Raw genomic sequence first — 21846 nt, forward strand, 5'->3', positions numbered from 1 at the left:
GGGACGCGGGTTCACGTCTTGCGACTGGAACATTCACGCTGCTCCGAGAGCAATGCAGCGATGAGGAGGATGTGACGTCAGGAGTCACGCGACCAAACTGTTCCCGCGCTCTCGTTGCCGCCTGCATTCCGTCGCGCGCGCGCAGCATATTCGGTGGCTTTCCCGGGGATGAAACCAGAAGTGACGTCAAAAAAGTCATGTGACTTCCTTCGTTCTCCTTGCTACTCCGCCGCTGATGACGGAGCACCTCGGACTGCTCTCGGCGCCGTCAAAGCGCGCCTCCTCTGCCTTTGAAACACGACGCTCGCACTCCTGTTCGACATATGGTAGGCGCTGGAACTCGCGAGAGCACTTTGAGCGCAGTTTCAAGTGCTCCTGTTCGCCCAATGGAAACCGATATAAATTGCACAGTTTCACTATGAGGCATAATGTAGTGGAGGGTTCGAGATAATACTGAACACATGGGGTTCTGACAGATCAGAAAGTAAGGAACTTGTTGGTCACCACACTAAGGCACTGGGTAACAGACCCAAGAACCAACTCTCTGAAGCGACCGGCAAGTCAGCGGTCGACAACGTGGCATCACCAAGACGGCACTGCCTCGAGACAACGCGGCTGACAGCCTTATCTTCCACAAGCGTAACTCCGTGCAGCCATATCGGCATGCTCGGATGACTGACCTGTGGATGTCACACACACAAGTGGCACGCTTTGCACCCTATCAATGGCAAGTCAGTGGACTGGCACATAAAAAGCAAAAAACGATTACAGCAGAAGCACACTGATACATCTTTCAAGGGACCACCGAAAAAAAAGGGCAAGGGCATAACAGCCACGAAAATGCAGCAGTGAGGAAGGGCGCAAATCGCCACAGCAACATCAGAAACAGCTTTGAATGGCTGCCAGTACAGTTATTAGACTTCTCGGTGCTCATACTGTGGCCAGGGAAGGCGCTTGCATGCATGTATAATTATCGCGAGGCTTGTGTATGTATAATTAACTAAGCATGATTAGAGATCACTGTTCAAAACGTATGTTCAGTTTCACCTCCCGTGATTGGCCTAGGCCGCGCCGAGTGGTCAGCCATGCCCAGGCCAATCGCGTGCACACTGTGCACACTTATAATTGACCATCTTGTAATAGATGAATGGACAACATTTTGTGCGGTAAAGAGAGAACAAAAGAGCAGCCTTTTTTTTAAAATGTTTTTCTCATGCAAACTGCACTCTTTGTTTTCACAAAATGCAAATTCTGCATAAAATTGGGCAAGCCAATCTGGGTAACATCAGCCAGTACCTGCAATGACATACCATTACCGCTACGATAGATATGGCTACACCGGTTTCACAGCCTTCTTCATTAAAGATGATGACCTATTCACGTCCTCAAGTTTATTCCCAGCTCATAATACGAGAGCACAACTCAAGTACTTTGTTTGGGGAGTATGGCTAATAAATGGAAGAAAAAAAAGAAAATCATGGGGTGTTACATGCTAAAACCACAATCCAATTATGGAGCCCGCCGTAGTGGGGGAGACTGGAAGTTTGGACCACCTGGGTTTTTTTAACGTGCACCCAAATCTAAGTACAAGGGTATTAGTATTGCATTCTGCCCCTATCGAAATGCGGGGCTAATAAACGAAGTCTCTATGGTAATATGTGGCATGATGGGACTCACTCGTTGCCGTAAGGCTTGTCGTGGAAGCAGTTCTTGAAGATGTGCACCCTGTCCTTGAGCAGGCGATTGGCTCTCCAAGCCAGATGGCCATTGCTCCCTTCCAGACCCTGCACAGTCGGTGGGGGGGAAATGATGGCCACTTAATCGACCTTTTAACTAACCACATAATCCCAAGCTCTGCTCGTCCTGCCAGTTCGCACCAATAACAAATCTTACTCATCTAAGGTACATTTTCCTACGCTTTGCTCTACTGTAATGAGTTGTGCATTCCAGCGATAACAGCTGCCTTTGAGCACTTGCGTGCAAAATTCTGTAGTTTATATTTGTTTTGCTATTGTGAGTGCACAAAATATTATTGCATCTTCTAATGTACACTGAGGAAAAAACTCTCTAAGACACTTTACTCAGTGTTTCCATTGAATACCACGAATACTGAATTGCCTTTTTTTTTTTATTGCGAGCATTAAGTGTAAAAAATTTGTCAAGTAAAAAAGTTTTCAAAGCTTACTTCCCTATTGCAAAAAACTTGAGAGTTAAAAGGTTAATGTTACAATATCCGGAGTTGGTTGGTCAATTAATAACACAGTGGCAATGAGAATGTGGCAGAGGGTCCCCAATTAGTTTGATTGACCACCAACAATTCTTTGATGTGCATCCAAACTCGTTACACAAGTGCTTTTACATTCCCCCCTCACCATAACCTGGTCAGGGCAACCGGGAATCGAACTTCCAACCTTATGTTCAGCAGCAGAACACCACAGCCACCGTGCTCCTGTTGCCAGTGAACCGCAACGTTCGCATGACAAGCTCACCCACTTCCTAAAGCCTGTGCAAAGTGAATTTCATGCCTCCACGACTAAAGCAACAAAGCAGGCACATGTTGGGCACTGTACTAAGGCACCGAGCAGAGGTGCAAGCAGCGCCAACTCTCAGAGTGGCCAGCACATTGGCAAATGCCCCAAAGGTGCCGCCAAAACGGCGACACATCGGGACAGGGTGCCCGCCAATGGCCTTATCTCCCACGAGTGTGAGTAACAGACAGTCTGTGGCAAACATGTCTGAATGACAACAGAACTCGTGGGCAATGTGTGTCCCGAAATTGTAACGTCGCGTTGTATAAATTGCATAAGCAAAATGAATGAATGAATGAATGAATGAATGAATGAATGAATGAATGAAGCACATAGCTTCCAGGTGGCAACTCACGCTCTTTCCGAGCAGGCGTAGCAGTGCCTGGACCAGCCCGCTGCTGTGCAGCTCGTAGGCAGACACGGCCCTATCGTCCTGCAGGAGCTGTACCAGTTCCTGGAGGGCCAGCCTCAGCTGACGACCCCAGTCCGAGTGCGGCTGCACATGCGGAGGGTGGCGAAGGGGGGGCAAAACAGCCGCTTAGGAGAGCTCGTTAAATCTGTTCTGTCTCATCACACTTGCACAGGATGTGTGGGAAACTACATCAACGTTCACACTAGGTGATGCCTCGAAGGTAACTTTGAGTCTTCGGGAAGTCAATAGCTAGCACTTTCACTCTAAAATCCCTTATATTATTCGCACTTGACCGGTCATCATTCGCCAAGACTGCATGCACGAAAAGTTGCACTTGTTTGGAGGCTGAAATTGGTCTGTATGTAAACTGGCGAGACTTCTGAAGCACCGCAGTCACCAGCAACATGACCATTATTTACACCAAAGATGACGTTGTTCCTATCGTATAGCTGTCAAAAATGTCATGGGCTGCATACCTTATGTGGCCTCACTGTAAACAAAGCTCATTGGTACAGACACCTTGAAAACATTGCAGCCCATAAGACGAAAACAAGGTGCCTTCACCGCTTCTGTTCTCTCTTGTACTGCTACGTTTCTGAAGTAACACTGTGAAGGTTTGTACAGAACATCTGACTAAAGATTCAAACCGTTCAAGGCTTTCAAGGATGCCGAAGGCCAAAATTTAAAGGGGGGGAAGCAAATCTTATTTGTACAATTGACTTCTGGCAATTTGACTCTAGTTCACTAGAATTTTCAGTTAATTCAATACCTACCGAAGGTCCGATCCAGTGCCCATGCCTTTCTATGGGCCCAAACCTTCCTTATTTCAATCCTAAAATTGGCCTTCACCAGATAATTCGAACTTGACCAGTCGGCACACATGCACCTGAACCCTATAGCAACCCCTATAGTGACCTCCTTTAGGGGCAGCATCTGTCGCAGCGGAGGTTAGGGGACAGTGAATGCGTCATCTCTCACTGAAAACACCTATTTTCGGCCTGCCCTAGAAAGATTTTCAAGCAATAACTATAGCTCACGTCTGATTATGATATTTACCTTACTCTAACGAGCACCTTTCTCTTTTTAAACAACATTGGACCGAAAATTGCCAGCGCAGTGCAATCAGACTTAAAACCAAAACTGCCTTCACATAGGCTGCATGCTTTACCGCATAATATTGACGTACTGCGGTGAAGCAGACTTTAGGAAACTGGTCGTCATTGCTAAAAATCGGGTGCGTGTTAAAGGGGCCCTGAACCGCTTGTATCAAATTGGAGAAATGCACTTGAAGTTACAACAGGCTACTTTAGAAATACTACGAATTTAGTAGTGCCAAAAAGATATTATTTTGAGTTATGAAGCTTCTGAGCTACGCTCCTAAGAGTTAGTGCTGAGTTACGCAAGGTCACTGTACACAAGACAGTAGCCTCTTGAGGATTCAGCGCCAAGTTACTCATTACCCTTCATACACACGACTTGCATATTACAAGACTGCATCATGATGAAATCATAAGCATCAATTAGTATGTCTGAATATATGTGTACACTAGCAAGAACTAGAGCCAGTTATAGCTGGAAAGGTTAGCCGAGTGAAATGGTCTGCAGGTTACTGCCGGTTCAATATAAATAAGAGGTCCAAGAAAGACAGAAATGTAATACACACATGCACACCCACTCATACACATGTGCTCGTATACAAACTTGGAAATGAAGGCAACACTAAGCACCGTACGAGAACCAGGCAAACAAGGTCGAAGGGAGCTTATGGTACCAGCAAAAAGCAAAATTATCCATCTCTGACCTCCTGGTGGCAGCATGGCACATCCTGTTTTCACAGTATCGACAAAAACAGCAATTGATAGCCAAAAACATAGGTCATAAATTTTTAACATAAAGCTACACTTCTTGTGTGTTACTGTAGTTGAGGGTGGCAAAAAACTGCATAGGTGACAAAATTGTTTAATTTGCATGCATATGATGCACCATTCTGTGTGGTCCGATTGACAAAGGAGGCCTCCATACTGCATTCGACCTAAAAAAAAGCTGACGAACACCAACAGTGCCCTCACCTCCTGCCAGCTGGAGAGCTGCTTCTGGCAGGCACGGTCAATCTGGTCCACAATTTTGCACAGCCTTGTCACCACCACCCGGGGCTGCGCTTGGGCGCTCCGGAAGTGTGCATTGTAGATGTCCCGCGCCTGAACCCGCACCTGCACGTGAAGAGACTTCGTTAGCACCGCCAGAGATAACGCGATATGCATGGAATGTTTGGGACAATTTTGACAGAACCTTGCTTGTAGTCTGAAACTCCAGTGCAATTTAGTCATTGGTACAAGACAAGCAGCAGCGTTAAAAAGTCCAAATCTGTTAAAAAGCTTCTTAGTTTTCCATGGTTACAGGGGACCAGCGTAGGAGTTAAACGAAGAAGAACAGCACAAAGAATGCTTGCATAGTGCTAGAAGAAAGGGGGTTAACCTAAGGGCCCGATTTTTATTAATCATATCATGAGAAGCCAACAAACAAAGATGCCAAGGAAAACATAGGGGGAAATTACTTGCACTTACCAAGTGAATTAAAGAAATGATAAATTAATAGTAATGGAAGTGGATGAAAAAACAACTTGCCGCAGGTGGGAAGTGATCCCACGTCATCGCATTACGCATGCGATGCTCTAACCAATTGAGCTACCGCGGCGCGGTTTCTCCATCCCCTTTCCTGTGTATTTATGTGTTAGTACTACAACTAACTTTGGGAGTGTTAGCCAGCGCCACCACTCACAAACCTTGGCAGCGGCGCGGTTTCCCCATCCCCTTTCCTGTGCATTTATGTGTTAGTACTACAACTAACTTTGGGAGTGTCAGCCAGCGCCACCACTCACAAACCTTGGCGGCGGATGACATCCTTTCTGGCGCAGGCGTCACGAGTACGTGATCTTTAAGTACGCGCGCTTTAAACAAAACATTTATTTTGATGGTAGATAGGTTTTCATGCAGCTACCACAACAACGAAGAAAGAAAAAAAACCATGGATAGACACTGCTTCTGATATCAATATATCACATTAGCGGTCAGATTCCTGCGCTGTTCCCTTGCAATAAAGGCAGAGCCACAACATGCAGAGAAAGTCCGCTGTACCTGGAACATAACTCTTTACTTAGCATCCATTTTCCGAAGCCTAGAAAATTATACCGAGTCACTATGAACAGACAATGTAACTATGCACATGCAATTCATGCGCAAGCCTTTAGGACCTCGCTGTACCCTTTCTGTTCCCCACCGGCTAAACCTACCTTCTGCTTGAGCGCCTCCATCTTGGAGCGGAGGCGCCTTCCGCGGCGGCCCGCCCAGCCCGCAGCGAACTCCGGCCCCAGGGAGGTCTCGGCCGTGAAGGAGTGCCGGGTGCCCCGGTTGGACTCAAAGATGAAGCCGGGCAGGTCCTCACGCAGCAGGGTGGCCTGCTGCTGCCCGTCCGAGTTGTGGATGGCAAGCTCGCCCTCCCGCCGGCACGACAGCGACCAGTTGCCTACTACGAGTCGCAGGGCACTGGGACTCGACAGCAGGGGCTGACTCGGGGTGTGTGGCTTCACCTGCACGCACACACAAGACGGGGAGAGTTGTCACCCACTTGAAATCGGCACGAACCCACAAGAAAACCTGGACGGGTACCTTCAACTAAATAAAATCTGTCCAGGGCTGCTATTGGCCTGTGTACATTGCTTTGCTTTTTTGCCGGTGAGTGTTTTTTTTTTTTTTTTTCATTGGATAGTCAATGTTATTTAGTTACCACCTGGTGCAAAACATGCCTACCGCACCCGAATATTTTTAATATGTTTGCAGATTCCATAGCAATAAAGCCTTGTGTAATCAAATGGTGTGCTCGACACAAATAGTGCTGTACAAGAGGACCAGCACTTGATTGCTCTGGAATACAGTGATACAGACAACCTACACAATTGGGGATGTCTGAATACCCGAATACAGTGAAACCTTGTTCAAGCGTAGTTGGCCGGAGCTCGAAAAAAGTATGCACTAAACGGTAGTACTGCTTAAGGGGGGACATGGGGATCAAAGGTAACTTTTTTATTTACCAGCCGATTTTGATGAAAGTTTGCACAGGTGTTAATAATATCACATAAACAAAACTGTGAAAATATGGCTGCAATATCTGAAGTACCTTTTTGTTTACAAAATTTTTCTGCTTTCATTTTTGCAAAATGCCTGCACACCTGTATATTGATGGTAGGAGTTCAAGCAAACATTGATAGCACTCCTATATGTATCCTCCACACAGTGACATTCCTGTAATTTTTTTTAGCCTACCAGATTTTTTTTATATTCTAATTCTTTGGTAGCTACTTCAGTTGCATGAAAATCTCGACTGTGAAAACAAAAGATAACAAATTATTGAAGCAACAATTTGGAAGCAAAACATGTCACTGTGTGCAGTGGTGCACAATGAGTGTAACAAAACAAACGGTGTAAAAATATTCATAACAGTGGCTGAGATATTGGCTTTGCAAGTTGACCTTGGTGGTAGAAAAAAGTTTTGAGAAAAAGGTGTTCGAAGTTTTGAGCCATGTTTATTCGAGTAGAAACCACCGGCCTTGTAGGTGCAGGTGTCAGGTTGATCTCTTGGCTTCTTGGATCTTTTATGCTTGCTTTCATGTGCTTTTTGTGCCCTTTTCTTGTTCAAGGCATCTTTCTCAGCCGCTCGACTCACTTGAGTCCGTCACCACCGAGCATGCTCCTCCCGCCGTAAACCCCATCTGCCGTTCGGTTGCCGGCACAAAACTAAGTGACGCGCGGACAGTGGCGGCGGTCACATTCAACACCTCCGCCAAGATGAATTGTGACTCAAGATGCGACTGTATGGTGCGACCGTTGCTGATGCACGGTTCGTTTTCACGGCCGGCAGACGCACGCGCTTGGACCGCACTTTCGTCGTTCATCTCGGTGACGGCGATGGCACAATCGGGGTACGTCGCGGAGTACTTACGGGACGTCGCAGGCCCGGAAGCATCAGAAAAAGCCGTTTTTAGTTCAGTATCATCACCATTGAAGCTCAAGGCTGCAACAGCCTGCGAACTGCCCGGCAATGCGTCGACAGTCTCTCTTGCAAGCTAGCGCGCGGACACATCTCTGCTAGGACTACTTATCGTTCGGATGTTCGGCGGCTTGCGCTTGTGGCTGCCGAAGCGGTGCTTGGTAGCATATTTCGTCGTCCACGTCCGCCCAGTCATGCTCGAAACCACAAAATGAAATAGAAAACTCAAATCGGAATAAAGCGATGAAGCGGCGGTGTGCCTCGAATATCCAACACGTAAACAAAGGCGCAGCAGCCGGCGCGCGAAGAAACGGGAGAAGCAGACGCCGCAGCAGCTCGCTTCCAGACCCGGCCAATGGGGCGGCTCATAGAACGCACGTGACGGAGCAAGCCAATCGGCGGCCGTAACAAGCAGCTCCGCGACCTTCATACTTTTTATGTTTTTATGCTTGCTCTTCTCTCTATCAGGAAATGAAAGAGGGGCGTCAAAAGGCGAAGAGGCGCGCTTTTCAACGGTACCAGCATGGCCGCGCCGCGTACTGCCGTTCCGGAGCTAGGGGCGCTCGAAAACCGCGACTTTTCCACCGATTTTCACGAAATTTTCGCTGTATTGCCTGATGTATATATTTATTTATGGTACTTAGCAGTAGTTTTCAGCGTAAATACTTGGAAAACTTATAGAAAAGGGGTCAAAGATTCGGAATCTGCAACTTTCTGAAAAGTGATTTTTGGGTCGTTTTTCCATAGTTGATCCCCGCGTCCCCCCTTAACCTAAATAGCGCAAGATCGCCCACTTATCTGTCAAAAACGGAACTCAGCGAGAGTGTGGTGACAGGGCAAAAAGCATGTAGTACTTATTCATTTCGCATGACAAAAGCCTTATTTTGATTTTATATGTCGTGGCAGCCTAGCAGCGACGACAATGGCCTCAAACTCCCTTAATTAAGCTGCGAGCCAACTTTTCCGCCAGCCTCCTCTTCTCAACAAACACCCGCATGAGGCTGACGTAACGTGCAGCTTCTGCCACTGCCGGGCCTGAATCGTTCGTGCTGTGGCTTTCCGTGACGTCCTCATCACTATCGTTAGGAGACACTTCGGCAATAAAAGACGCAACAAAGGCAAAAAGTCAAACTTCGCAAAGTTGAACCTTGTAGATTTTTTCACAGTCCCAGCAGCACTTCCGAGCATCTTCTTCTTCACATTCCAAATGCCACACACCGTAGTCAACGGTAGATCCCTCTCGTGTGCCAGCACCAACTTCTTGCCATGTTCGATAGTACAAACAACGTCCAATTTTTCTTTTTTTGCAGAGCACTCGATTTTTCTCCGAGCTGAAGCTCGGAGAAAGAGCTCGGAGTCCTAGCTTGCACGACACCACAACACAGGCGACCACTAGCCAGCCCACAATGCTCTCTGGCTTGGCGCCGCAATGATATTGATGCTAATTTGGCTTTAACCTTTAAAGCACGCTCTGTGTTTGCACTTGAAGACCGTTCTGATCTCTGAGGCTCGTTTTTCTGCCTGGCCAACTTACCGCTATGATTATCTCACGAAAAGTGCAAACACTACGTGTTAAACGATACTTACACAATAAGCCGGTACAATTTATGCGGATACAGAACGTACTGTAAAAACCGGCGTGTAATACGAACCCACATACAGTACGAGGTGAAATTTTTGGGACGCGAAATGAAAAAAAAAAAAAGTTTTATCCGTGTATAATACGAGTTAGGAAAACTCGACGAAAACATTTCTTTAAATTGCACTCCGCACTTCAATCACTGTCTTGCTCAGCTGCGCCCTCTATGCCATGTTCTACCATGCTCCAGCACGTGATCATGCTCTGCGATCCGCTTGTTCTGCCTCAGTATTCGTGTAGCATAGAATTATGCCGCTAGTCATGTTTCCTTGTGCACAACGCGCAAAATTGTGCGCTGCGCAAAAGAGACAGCAGCTCGCGCACGACGCCGTTAGCGGAAATGTGTAGCGCCGAAAAAAAAATAAAAGCGAGGAGAAAAAAATTAAGGTGGGGCCTGTGACCTATGCGTCACTTGATCCTCAAGGTCTGGTGTGGGAGAACACGGAAGGAAATTCGCTTGCGAAGGCTAGACGGGGCGAGTGGAAAGAGCGTTTTGCTTGGCAGTGGAGCCGGCCTGCTGAAATCATGGGTTCGCGACACCGAAATATATCTATCTCAGCTATTAATGAGCCGATATGAAAAATTTTTGCGGCAGAACAGAGGGCACGTAACAACTTGCAGCATATAACCGAAATTTGCTATGGGGACTGGTGAGGGGCCCTTTAAGGCGACATCCTCCGACTCGCTGCTGCACGAGCCATCAATAAAATTGTTACGAACGACAGGCCGACAACTTAGTTGCCAACATCCACTTCGTTACCGCACTCAGCGACTCTTCCCCCACGCTGTCCACATGCTGTCCCCACCTGTGCACGTCACCCATGAATGTTGATAGGCCCAGACTATAATTATTTTGGATAATTCGAACTTGAGGAGTAAGCACGCACAAGTCTGACCCCTATGGTGACACTGATAGCAACCCCTTTAGTGGCAGAGTCTGTCTTGGCAAAGCTTAGAAGACAGTGAATGTGTTGAACACATGTAAAAAAATTCGCTAGCCAAAAATGCCTTTTTCCTGCCTGCCCGCCCTAGGGGAGATTTTTCAAGCAGTAACCGTAGCTCACCATGTCCAATTATGGTATTGACGAGATTAAAAACGTGCGGCTTTTCTTTTCCAGGGAAACTGGCCTGAAAATTACCTGCACGGTGCAACCGAACATGAATCTAAAGCTTCCTTCGTGGCGTTCGTATACTTTACTGCATAAAACAAATGTACTGCGCTTAAGCTGACTTTTAAAACTATGTGGCGAAGCCAACTTTAGGAAACTGGCCGCCACTGTGCAACACATTTTTCTTGCTAAATAAATCGGGTGCATGTTGAATTTCTACTTGTTTCACAAGCTTTAATGTAATACCTAGGTTAGTTTTCTTCTTTTAGACACCCAGAAAGTGGGTGCGCGATTGATCTGGGGGCGCGTTAGGTTCTGGCAAATACTGCCAAATGAATCAGTGGTGTGTTATAACATTTTTGTTATGCATCTTGTTTAATTCGACCCACTGAATAATTTGATAAATTTTGTCGGTCCCGTCAGGGTCAAAATAACAGCCATGCTGGTCAACTGTACCACTATTTCAACCATTCGCTTCGAATTCGATTCGAACTTAAAATGTAGCATTCGCACATCCTTAACAATACTGAAGTTGAAGGACCGTGGGGGAAACTGCGGCTCACCAGGGTGCGTGCCCTCTGGAGCTTCTCGAGGAACTCCCCCCGGTTCTCAGAGGAGTCGGAGCCTCCCTCGGGGCTGCCGCTCGAGTACATGGTGGCGAGCTTTCCGTCGAGGATGAAGCGGAACCAGCCGTTGGAGCCGTGGGAGAGCTCCAGGGCGGCCGCCTCGCTCCACAGGTAGAGGCAGTCGCGCCCCCGCACCAGACTCCAGTCGCGCCAGTGGTACGGCCGGCCCGCCACGATCTCGCGCGCGTCTTCCTGGGGCGCTGGCTGCTGGGCCTGCGGCTGAGGCTCCTCCTCCTGGGCCGCACTGGTCGGCTGCTCCATGGCCTGCGGAAGGAAGGACAACAAGCTGGGACATTAGATGACTACTCGAGCGGCCGGCGAACAATTCATTCTCTTAATAAAGCACAAGGCTGGGCTAACTCACTCCTTCAGGTGTGCAACATATCTGCGGCATTAAAAACACACGTCAATATAATATAGGATAGATGCCAAACATCACGCTGAGACGCCACATAAAACTGCTAGAGTGAGCAGTGAACATCACCATCATATCTATATTATATGGTGTCCCAACATGGTGTTCACCCTCAGTTCTGCCTATTTAATGTAGGATTCTTTCTATAACCCGTTTTGATTGATTAATTGAGTTTAACATCTCTGAGCACAAGCATAGCTTTGGGTAACGCCTCCATAGCGTCTCCTGCTAACTGTGAAATGAGTATGGTTTCACTGTGCTGCCTACAGACAAGACAATGAGAAGAACCCAATATAGCACAATACATTTTTGAGCTAGTTAGATTATCAAGGCTTGCAAATTACACCAAGGAACACGAACATGGCCTTGCGACACACACAGACTAGCGACACACGAACATGGGCCGATGACAAAAAGAAAGCAAGACATGAAGAGTAGTTACTGTATTTACCCGAATCTAATGTGAACCTCTTTTCTGAAAAATGGGTCAGAAAAATGGCCTGCACATTGCAATCAGGTACGAAACAAAAACTGTGTTCGCGGCGTCGGCAACAGCTTACCATCACAGCCATCAGATGCAGCGTTGTCGCCATCAAGAAACGGCAAGACTGCATTTTTTGTGAAGGTTGTTCGTTTATTTCATGCTCAACTATGAGCAGCATTTTCAGTGAATAACTTTCAGAGGTACTATCGCTTTCGCGATATTTCATGCAACGGCCTCAGCGTTTCTGGCCAAGCTCGCTATCTGCGCACAGTGATGGGAATGGTGTTGGACGCACAGTCCAACAAGTCCGAGGCAGAGTCTTGTGAGAGTGATAGCAGTATCTCTAAAAGCCATCGCCTGAGAACACCACCTCAGTGTGCTTGGAATCTGCAGCCAGTGAAATGCAAATGGCGACGACGACATGACTCATTCATTAAGAAAGCTCATTTAAAAAAAAAAAAAAAAAACATTCCATCTGTGAACAAAAATGTTGCACGTCTCGTTTTTTTTAGTCAACGCCAAACATGGGGGGCACACAATATATTTCTTTTACGAGTTGGTGGCATGCTACATTCAGGTGCACTTCCTGAGAAAATTTGGTGCGCGTTGGAATCGGGTAAACACCAGTACTTAGTACACCTTGCGTCTTGTCTCCCTTGCCTCTCTGGCGCTGGCACGCAAGCCACAGCAGCTACTGCTGTGAAACAAAAGGCCCCCAAATGGAAGGCCCACAAAGCCAGCTCACCACTTCCTCACGGGGGCCCCGCGCCGTAGAGGACGGCGTTGCCTCGTCGGAGGAGTGCTCAGTTGACAAAGCGGCCCCTCCTCCGGCCAGTGCCTGCACCTTGGAGAAGACCCCCAGGCGAGCAAAGTGCTCCAGGAAGATGGTGGGGGCCTTGGTCATCACCTCCTGGATCATCTGCAGGCAGATCAGCAGGCTGTCCTCGTCCTCCTGCAAGTTGCCAGGGACGAGAAGGACGCAGAAGCGTGAATTCGACAAAAATAGGAAAGCAGTGGACAGCAACACTCAAAGCAACAGATTCGTTTTGGCATGAAATAGTTTAGTGGTCCTAGACTATGTTAATTTTAAAAGCTACTTCTGAAGAAAGGTTTAAAAGAAGTGTTAGAACCTTGAATAATTTCATCCTAGCCAAGCGTGGATCAGAATCCTACGTGTAAGTGCAACTGTCTTCTGCTCACACTAATTATGCATAGACTGATCCGGAGCAACCAGCAGCTACTGCTGAATTTCTAAGAGCCAATACCATTGGCGGAGTGCATGTGAAACATACGTCTTAGAGCCTATTAATTAGATTAATTGGCTTTTATGGCACAAGGGTCAAGGGAGGCCAAAGAGTGCCAGAGCCATCAGGGCTCAGAACTCAGGAAAACCGGTCTCGTTTGAAAAGTACAACACACACAATTGCACATTCCAAGGCCACCCCTCTGAGCACACACACCTCAGAATCGAGGACGCTGGCAAGAACCTCGACGACGAGTGATGCAAAGTTTGGTACACCCTTCTCTGTGTTGCCCATGTCATTGAGTAGTGAAGGCTGGATGTAGTGCAGCATCTTCCTGATTAAGTTCAGGCTGGACTTCCTGCAATCACAGAACAGAAAAGGTGAGGAAACAAGCAAGACAGTGCAACAAAAGACACGTGATTGCCTAGCTAAACTTAACGGAACTAAAGCCACTGCCTGTTGAAGTTTCTTGATGTTTTTACAACACTGAGAAGCATTCACTGACGTAAATGTGATTGGAACAGTTCCCAGTTTCTCTTTTGCTTTCACTTTTATCTCAGATTGTTGCCAATTTCAGCATCACTGCTGCTGTTTAGGTGCACTTAAGTTGTGTGCGGAAACATTAGAATGAAGCAAAAAACACTTCAGTGGGCCAGTGCTTTCTTACAACTGTGTCATTAGTCACAGGTATGGGCGTACGAATGTTTGAAAAGTTCGAATATTATCGAATATTATATTTTTATTATTTGTATTCGATTCGACAAATAGATATTCAAGAATGTTCGCATATTCCATTTGATATGAATATCAGAATCAAATCGAATATGTTGCTGGCTGTGCGGCAGCAAAAACGGTTCTTCACATTTGTTTCTACCTAATCGAAGAACATTGGTGCAATTTTGTGATGAATCTTGTGACGATTTCGTGCTGTAGCAAAATTTCCTCTGTAAAGCCCACTTCTACAGTGTCCACACTTTGCCACTAAACGTCTAAGCTTTGCGGTAAAGCCAGCCTCTCAGTAGCAAGGGGCACAGTTTTGCCAACGAGGGTGCCCTTTCTTTTATGTATTGTTTTGCAGCTCCACTCCCAATTCTGGAGTTATTGGTTGAGAGAAATTGAGACGACTAGCACAGGGTCACATGCCTCCGAGTTTACGGGCATTTGATGTGGTATAATAAGGCACAGGCTGGCGAGGACAGCTAGTGGGAATTACCAAATTTTCAAAGCTAGCATGACCTAAATACACAATGTTTCAGTATAATGGCTTACTAGTCTAGTTTTTTAAGGTTGACAATTACATTGCAATGTTACAACATAAAAAATATACCCAAATGGCCAATAAATGCATGTGCATGTCATTATTCGATATTCAAAGTCAAGTATTCGATATTCGATTTGTATTTGAAAATTTTGATATCCGCGCACCCCTAGTCATAAGCAACAGGCCGTGGTGAGCAACTTGTACATTTTTCTGCTACGAGTATTGATAAATGATGGAAAAGAATAAACAGAAAGGACAGTGACTCTACAGTTCTACAGTCACGTGCCAATAGTCTTGTTTATAAGCCCATATCTATCGTCCACAAAAGTAACTGTGAGGCGGCAATAGTCGCTTGTTCACGTTTGTTTCACAATACCCGGAGGCTGTCCTGTCGGCAGGCAAGCAAGCTAATGACCTCACCTGACTGAGCGGATTAGCGTGTGCTGGAAGGTGAGGCAGAACACGGGCAGGAGACGCCGCAGGTAGACGGGCGCCATCTCGGGGTCGCCCTTGGGCTCGCCATCGTCCTCTGGCTCGCCAGGCGTGACCCCGCCGGCCCCAGATGACGAAGCACCTCCCCCGCACGACCTCTTCTCTCCGGGCGACTCCCCCACTGGGCACATCCATTCGCCTGCATCCACACAAGGCACACGCTAGACATTTGAGCTTCGCATCAAGTGTTGAGCTTTAGTTTTAACCAAGATGGTGCTAGCACACCTGCAGCCAGTCAAAAGTGTGGTGGTCACATGGGGCAGTTTAATAGCAGCAACGAAATTACATTTCAGTGTTGATCCCTTGCACCGAAATGTCTTGCCGTGCTGGGTAAAGGAGTTCTGAGGAAGCCCGCAAGGTGGAGAAAAGTTAAGGAAGGGGAAAAATGGTCGTCCACTCGACTGCAGCACGAAGCTACAAAGGAAATCCAGACGGGTTTCTCAGAGAGAAAACTTGGCAGTTGAAAAATCTCAGACCGGGACGAATTTTTCTTCAACTGCAAAGATTTATTTCTGAGAAAGCCCTATGGGTTTTCTTTTGTTGCTTCGTGCAATAGTCTGGCAGAAGACCATTTTTCCCTTTCGACTCCTGGAGTCCCTTGCTCTAGGAATTGCAACTGCTTCAGACAATCACCTGCACCTATGAAGCTGTTCTTGGTTATTTTTATGTCAAGCTTCACTTGGAGGCACTTGCTAAAGATTTTTCTGTGTTCCATCACAATAGCAGAACCGCCTTCAAAAGCATGCATGCACATGTCTGCATACTACAATGCATGGCAGAAGAGCGAAGTACCGGGAGACTGCAGGATGGCAGCCACTTCCCGGTGGCCCTCATCGTTCCTCTCGCGTGCCTTGTCCAGGGGCGTCTTCCCGTCCTCGTCGCGCAGGTCAGGGTTGGCACCGTGCCGAAGAAGAACCTGCAGCAAATGGCGGGGAACACGTGAATGCGCCTGAATGCGCCTGAATAAACGAACAACAAGAAAGAAACTAGGTGGACAGTACGTTGAATTGTGAAATGTTAATGACAATGAGCAAAGAAACACTGGTAACAAGAGCAATACTTCAAGATGAAGACAGTGGCAAAAGCAAAACAACAGAGTTAGCAGGACGTGAGTACTGTAGGAAGCTAAACTTCCTGGCGACTCGCACAGGTAGACTACAATGAAGGCTGCAGTGAAGTAGTGGCACACACAGCACTTTGAATTCCTGGTCGTTTATTTGGCTGCCAAAGTCACGAGTCACACATTCTGTGTTATGTTGTGCCAGTGGCCATTAAGGGGAGACGCGGGTCTTGAAACGTCAAAAAATCGCAAAAAAGTCGATTTTCGGAAAAGTGCGTTTTCGCTAAGTTTATACATTCAAGAATCCCTCCGCGAAATCTAAAACCTAAATTTAATCGGAAAATAATAAAAATAAACACTTATATGGGCCAGGGTGGCCGCGGAATTAGCAAAATATCGCCAAAAATGTTCGAACTTCGCGCCGTCGTCATTTGCGAACGCGTTGGCCGGCGGGCGCCATCTTGAGCTTGTTTGGAAGCTGCTTTCTTAGTGCGTATTTTGCGCCGGTTCAATATGGCGTAGGTGAGGAGGAACCGACGCTATCGCGTCATTTCTGAAGGATGCACCCGTGCCGCTGATTGGCCAAAGCACGCACGCCCCCCGCTCGCCTCGCTCCTATTGGTCCGGCGCCGTTTGAGTGCCGACTCCCACGTTCCCGACAGGCTGGTCGCTCTCGTGCGCGCTGCGTGTTTGTGTGGTTTCATCGCGCCGCTGTGAATGTTCGGCCGCTCGCTTCTCGACAACGTTCGATAAAGTGTTTTTCGCTGCCCGAAAGGCTGGAGGAGACCGTCGTATGAAGACTACTACGCGTCAAGCGTTCGGCAAGGCGCGAAGGCGGCCGTGGAATGCGCGACAGAAGACGGATGCTGTCGTGTACCCGGAGTTGCCGGCTGCTGGTCTGCCTGAAGATTCTGCCGGATCGAGTTCCGAGCTGCAACCCAGTACGTCTAGCATCAACACTTCGTCCACCCACGCCTCGCGTGTTGGCGCTGACCGCGTAGATACAGTTTTCTTCACGACCAAAGAAAGAAGCAAGCGCGCAGCGATCGCCGATAAGGCGAAAACGCGCCTGGCGTCGCAGTCTGCAACGGAGCGAAAGTTGGAGCTGCTGGGTGTTGACACGAAAGAGGACGTCAGCGACAGCGGAACGGAACTTGCGATCGTGGATTTATCCGTGGTGCAAGACTTTTTTGGACTTATGCCGTGTCCCGTGTGCGCCAAGAAAACGCTGATGCTTTCAAAGGACCCCGCCAAGGAGTACGGGCTCTGTGCCAAGCTTGTGCTGGAGTGCTCCACGTGTGGCATGCGCGAAAGGATCGTCGGAGGCTTCACATGTCCAACAAGGATCACAAAAACAGAAATGCTTTGATAAACAAGCTTGCAAAGAGGCACATGCCACCAACAGACTCTGCCTACAGTCCTGGGCTTTTATAGGTATAGGTGTGACCTCTTGCTGAATGCACAATTGTGAGAGTGTGCAAAAGATAATTTTTTTTTTTAAATTTGAGTTCTGGGATTTTACGTTCCAAAACCGTGATATGATCCTGGACCAATTTTGACCACTTGGGAAGCGCCACAACACAAGCAAAGGAACATTTTTGCATTTCAGCTCCATTAAAATATGGCGACCACCACTGGGATTTGATCCAAATTTTTTGTTGTAGCCATAAACTTTGTGGAAAGGACATATTTTGTTGTGGCCATGAACTCTGCGCAACTTTATTTGCATAGGAATGCCATTTGTGTGCCTTCTGTACAACAAGGAACTAAAATAGGAATGTGAAGCTCGTGGTGCTAGCTTTCTGGCATTGCTTTCAATGACTATGCATGATTTTGCAACCAATATCTCAATGTTATTTTTGCAAAATGGCCATATATATGTCATGAACTTGTTGCTGAAAGACAGGGCTACATGGTGGTTCAATTTATATTGTCATATTGTTAGTCCATTAAAAGTTATAGTGAAGTGAAAGTTCAAACTTGTTTTTCTCAGCTTCATTTTTTTGGACACCGCACACTGCCTTACGGGGGATCTTCATATGTTCTTTCTAAGTACCAGCAAAATGTTTGGTATCAATATATTTGTGTCGAATGGATCTAGCCGGTGATGCTATTTATTTATTTCTAATGTTGCCGGCTAAATTTTAATTGCCACTAAATACAAATGAAAATTAGCAAAAATATTGAAATTATGTTTACATCTGGTATTTTTGCATTATAATTGCACTGAGAACAATAAAAATAGCATCACCGGCTAGAGCTACTCTCTGGCGTTCTGGCCGTATACTTTGTTTTTCCTTTTGACAAAGTTAAGCTTTTGAAAAGTCCCGTAAGAAATTGATTTAATTTCTGTATTAAAAACTTTGCATCATTTGTTCTAATGAAGATATACAAAATCTAATTAGATATTTGCAATCAGCAGAAAAAGCTCAACAATACTGTTAAATATCATCCCGTTCACACTAAGATTAACAAAGTTAGTTTTGGGACCCACGTCTCCCCTTAAGTTAAATAAATGCACTCTCAAACAGGTCGACTTGAAAACCAGGTTTGTTTCCGAGCTTCGTGCAAGCCCTAAGTGACCCTATTGAGCCAATAAAATCAAAATTTCTTCAAAAGTGTACAGTCGTTGCCTTCTACCAGTACTAACTTATAGGACAGAAACATGGAGATTAATGAAGAAGCTTGAAAGGATGTTAAGGACTGTGCAACAGGTGATGCAACAAAAAGTGTTAGGCGAAGCGTTACGAGACAGAAAGACAACGGTTAGGATAAGGGAGCAAATGGGTGCAGCCAATATTCTAGTTGACATCAAGAGGAACAAATGGAATTGGGCAGGCTACGTAATGTGTAAGGTAGATGACTGGTGGTTTACTGTATTTACAGAATGGGTGCCAAGAGAAGGGAAGCACAGCTGAGGATGGCAGGTCGTGGGATTAGGAAATTTGAAGGTGCACGATGGGATCGGCTAGGGGTTAATTGGAGATCACTGAAGGCCTTCATTCCGCAGCGGACACAAAGAGGCCAATGAAGACGAATGAACGAATGCAAGCGAGAGAGAGACACAAGAGCACCGCCCACCTTGGCCACACCAGGGCGGCCAAAGCAGGCGGCATAGTGGAGGGAAGAGGAGCGCTGGCCCTTGTTGACGTCAGCGCCCCTGTCGCAAAGGAACTCCACCATCTCCTGTGTCCCGAAGGCCGAGGCCCAGTTCAGCAGCGTCTGGCCCACGTCGTCCATGAAGTTCACCTCGATGCCTGCAGCCAACGCAACAATAGGGAGAGGAGGAATGTCAGGCAAACAAGTCCCAGCATACGCGCGCGCGCGCGCGCACACACGCACACACACACACACACACACACACACACACAATATGGAGTTTCTTGGATCCGTCTAAACATCTAGTGCATTGCACAGCCTGGGCTTTGAATTTGAATTTGGCAGCCTTGATGCCAAGCTGATCGATTTATTGGCCACTTGCCTGCTCCTAAAGCTCACATACAATGCGACACCTGAGACTAAAATGGCGTTGAACGTCCAACCACCCTGCATGTGAGTGGTGCTGGCTAACACTCCCAGGGCTGATCTTGCACACCCAAGCAAAGGTTGGTAATATAGACTAATGATTAATCAATTAACCCTTTCGCTGTCGGACGTTTCTGGCCGTGACGCACCCCCAGTGTCGGCTTGGTTTCAGGGAACGAGCATAACAGGGAATGAACATAGCAATTTATTTTTGATTATGATTGGTATACAAATAACATAGTCAATGCAATATGCACATTTCAGTGTTCTGCAGCTGTTGTTAGTAAACATCATCATCATCATCAGCCTGACTATAAAATCTGTTCAACATCCGAATCTGACGATGCGGAACCCTCTTCGTCTCAAGCGACTTTGTCCGAGTCCGAATCCGAGCTCGGCTCGTATTCTGAATCGGAATTCAGCCACCGCTCCCATGAGCAGACGAAGGTCCCGCGCGCCGAGCCATCCGAAAGTAACCGCGCGCAGGGAGGATGCGCTTTCAGTCGCCCGCGCAACGGAGAGAAATGGGACGTTGCGTGATCAAGAAGACAGAGGGAGATGAAAAAAGGCTAAACAAAGTTCGAAGGGCTTTACGTTTACTGCTGCAAGTCGGAAGCGAGGGTGCGGCGAGAGAGCGAAAGTAGCAATCGAGTCACCCCTTTTGGAGAGGCAACGGCACGTGCGCCTGAACTTGACGCGCCGTAGCGGGCACACCAACAGAAGAAAAATAAAAACCTTCAAACCAGCGGAGATTACAGAACAACCCTTGAACCCATAACCACACGCGCGCGGCGCATGATCCAGCGAACGCGGAGCCACCGCGCCACTCAGCAAAGAGAAAGTGGGGAGTGGCAGTCGCACCGTACTCTTCAATACATGGGTTAACACAGGTTGGAGCGAATATACGAACTTGTAGAAAGAGTCAACAGATGGCGTGGCCAAACCAGGAGCGCCTGTTTTTGCGCTCAGGCGCGAAATTTTGAACGCACGATAGAGAACGTACCGGTACGTCAGTGACACCGTGGGGGGGAAGCGCGATGACGTACCGGTACGTCAGTGACAGCGAAAGGGTTAAATGTATCCCGCAAAACGATTAATCTTCATCGATGTCCACCTTTCATTTATACAAGTTTAATCGATCAGACCTGTTTGATTAATCGTTTTCGAGAGTTTGACGGGAGTGGTGTAAAAATTCTGAAACCGTACTGGAATGGTGGCGCACGAGCAGTGACTGTGCGGCTGTGGCAGAGCGACTGTCAACTGCATTTCCGAGTGTCGAGTGATGCCAAACTGAGCGTTTCCTCTCCCTCTCTCTCTCTATCTATCTCCCTTCAATCAATTAATTGATGAAAAACCCTGCATCAAAAGCAATTAATTGATTAAAAGCTAAAATGATTAATAATTAATCGTTAATTGAATAAAAAATTTATTGGCCATCCCTACCATGCAAGTGAATGGGAGGACAATCGCCACGGTAGCTTAACTGGTAAAGTACACCCACTTACGGTGGAGAATGCGCGTTCGGCGCAACCTGCAACAAGCTATCTATGTCTATGTCCAGTTTACTATTTATATGTTACCCGACTATTTTGACATTTAGTACTAGCATCTAACAAAAGACCAAACACCTCGTATCCTCTTATCCTACTCATTTCTTACACCGGTTTTAGCCACTTAGTAACACATCAATGTGTTCCAGTTGTAGTCGCACGTCTTTTATTCGAGGAGTTGCACCTACGGCTTTCATTTGGCAGATAAGAAGAAAGAACTCTGTGTTAACACTTCACGTGTGTTCTGGCAGTTCTGGCAGAATAGATAAATTCTGCCACACCTCCATGCTTAACCCGGATTCACTAGATATCACTTTCTAGAGGCTGCTTACGCCAAAAGAGCTTGCATACTTGAGCAGCATGGTAAATCAATCCATGCACACAAAATAATTACACTTGCAGGGTGACTGCACAAACATGTATGGCAAATCAGTTCTGGTGGAATCCCGCAAGGTGGA

The 21846-nt window shown here is 47.0% G+C and overlaps 1 protein-coding gene and 1 non-coding gene across 3 annotated transcripts in view; both read right to left on the reverse strand.

Moving 5' to 3' along the window:
* Positions 1–21846, reverse strand: part of Ufd4 (ubiquitin fusion-degradation 4-like) — a 162077-nt gene that overhangs the window by 63279 nt on the left and 76952 nt on the right. Inside the window, exons 7-16 of one of the 2 annotated variants that reach the window (XM_055072666.2) lie at positions 19395–19570; positions 16046–16169; positions 15182–15374; positions 13717–13858; positions 13002–13208; positions 11295–11621; positions 6230–6526; positions 5010–5150; positions 2884–3024; positions 1678–1784 (exon numbers count right to left, since the gene is read on the reverse strand). In XM_055072666.2, the coding sequence (XP_054928641.1) occupies positions 1678–1784; positions 2884–3024; positions 5010–5150; positions 6230–6526; positions 11295–11621; positions 13002–13208; positions 13717–13858; positions 15182–15374; positions 16046–16169; positions 19395–19570 (1855 nt within the window). Of the gene's footprint in view, positions 1–1677; positions 1785–2883; positions 3025–5009; positions 5151–6229; positions 6527–11294; positions 11622–13001; positions 13209–13716; positions 13859–15181; positions 15393–16045; positions 16170–19394; positions 19571–21846 lie in introns of both variants that reach the window. The other variant, XM_050181328.3, reaches the window with a different exon arrangement.
* Positions 5562–5634, reverse strand: TRNAT-CGU (transfer RNA threonine (anticodon CGU)). Its single transcript has one exon. It is a non-coding gene; the product is annotated as a tRNA-Thr (tRNA).

This window comes from Dermacentor andersoni, chromosome 7, assembly GCF_023375885.2.
Source record: "Dermacentor andersoni chromosome 7, qqDerAnde1_hic_scaffold, whole genome shotgun sequence".
NCBI classification, from domain to species: domain Eukaryota; kingdom Metazoa; phylum Arthropoda; class Arachnida; order Ixodida; family Ixodidae; genus Dermacentor; species Dermacentor andersoni.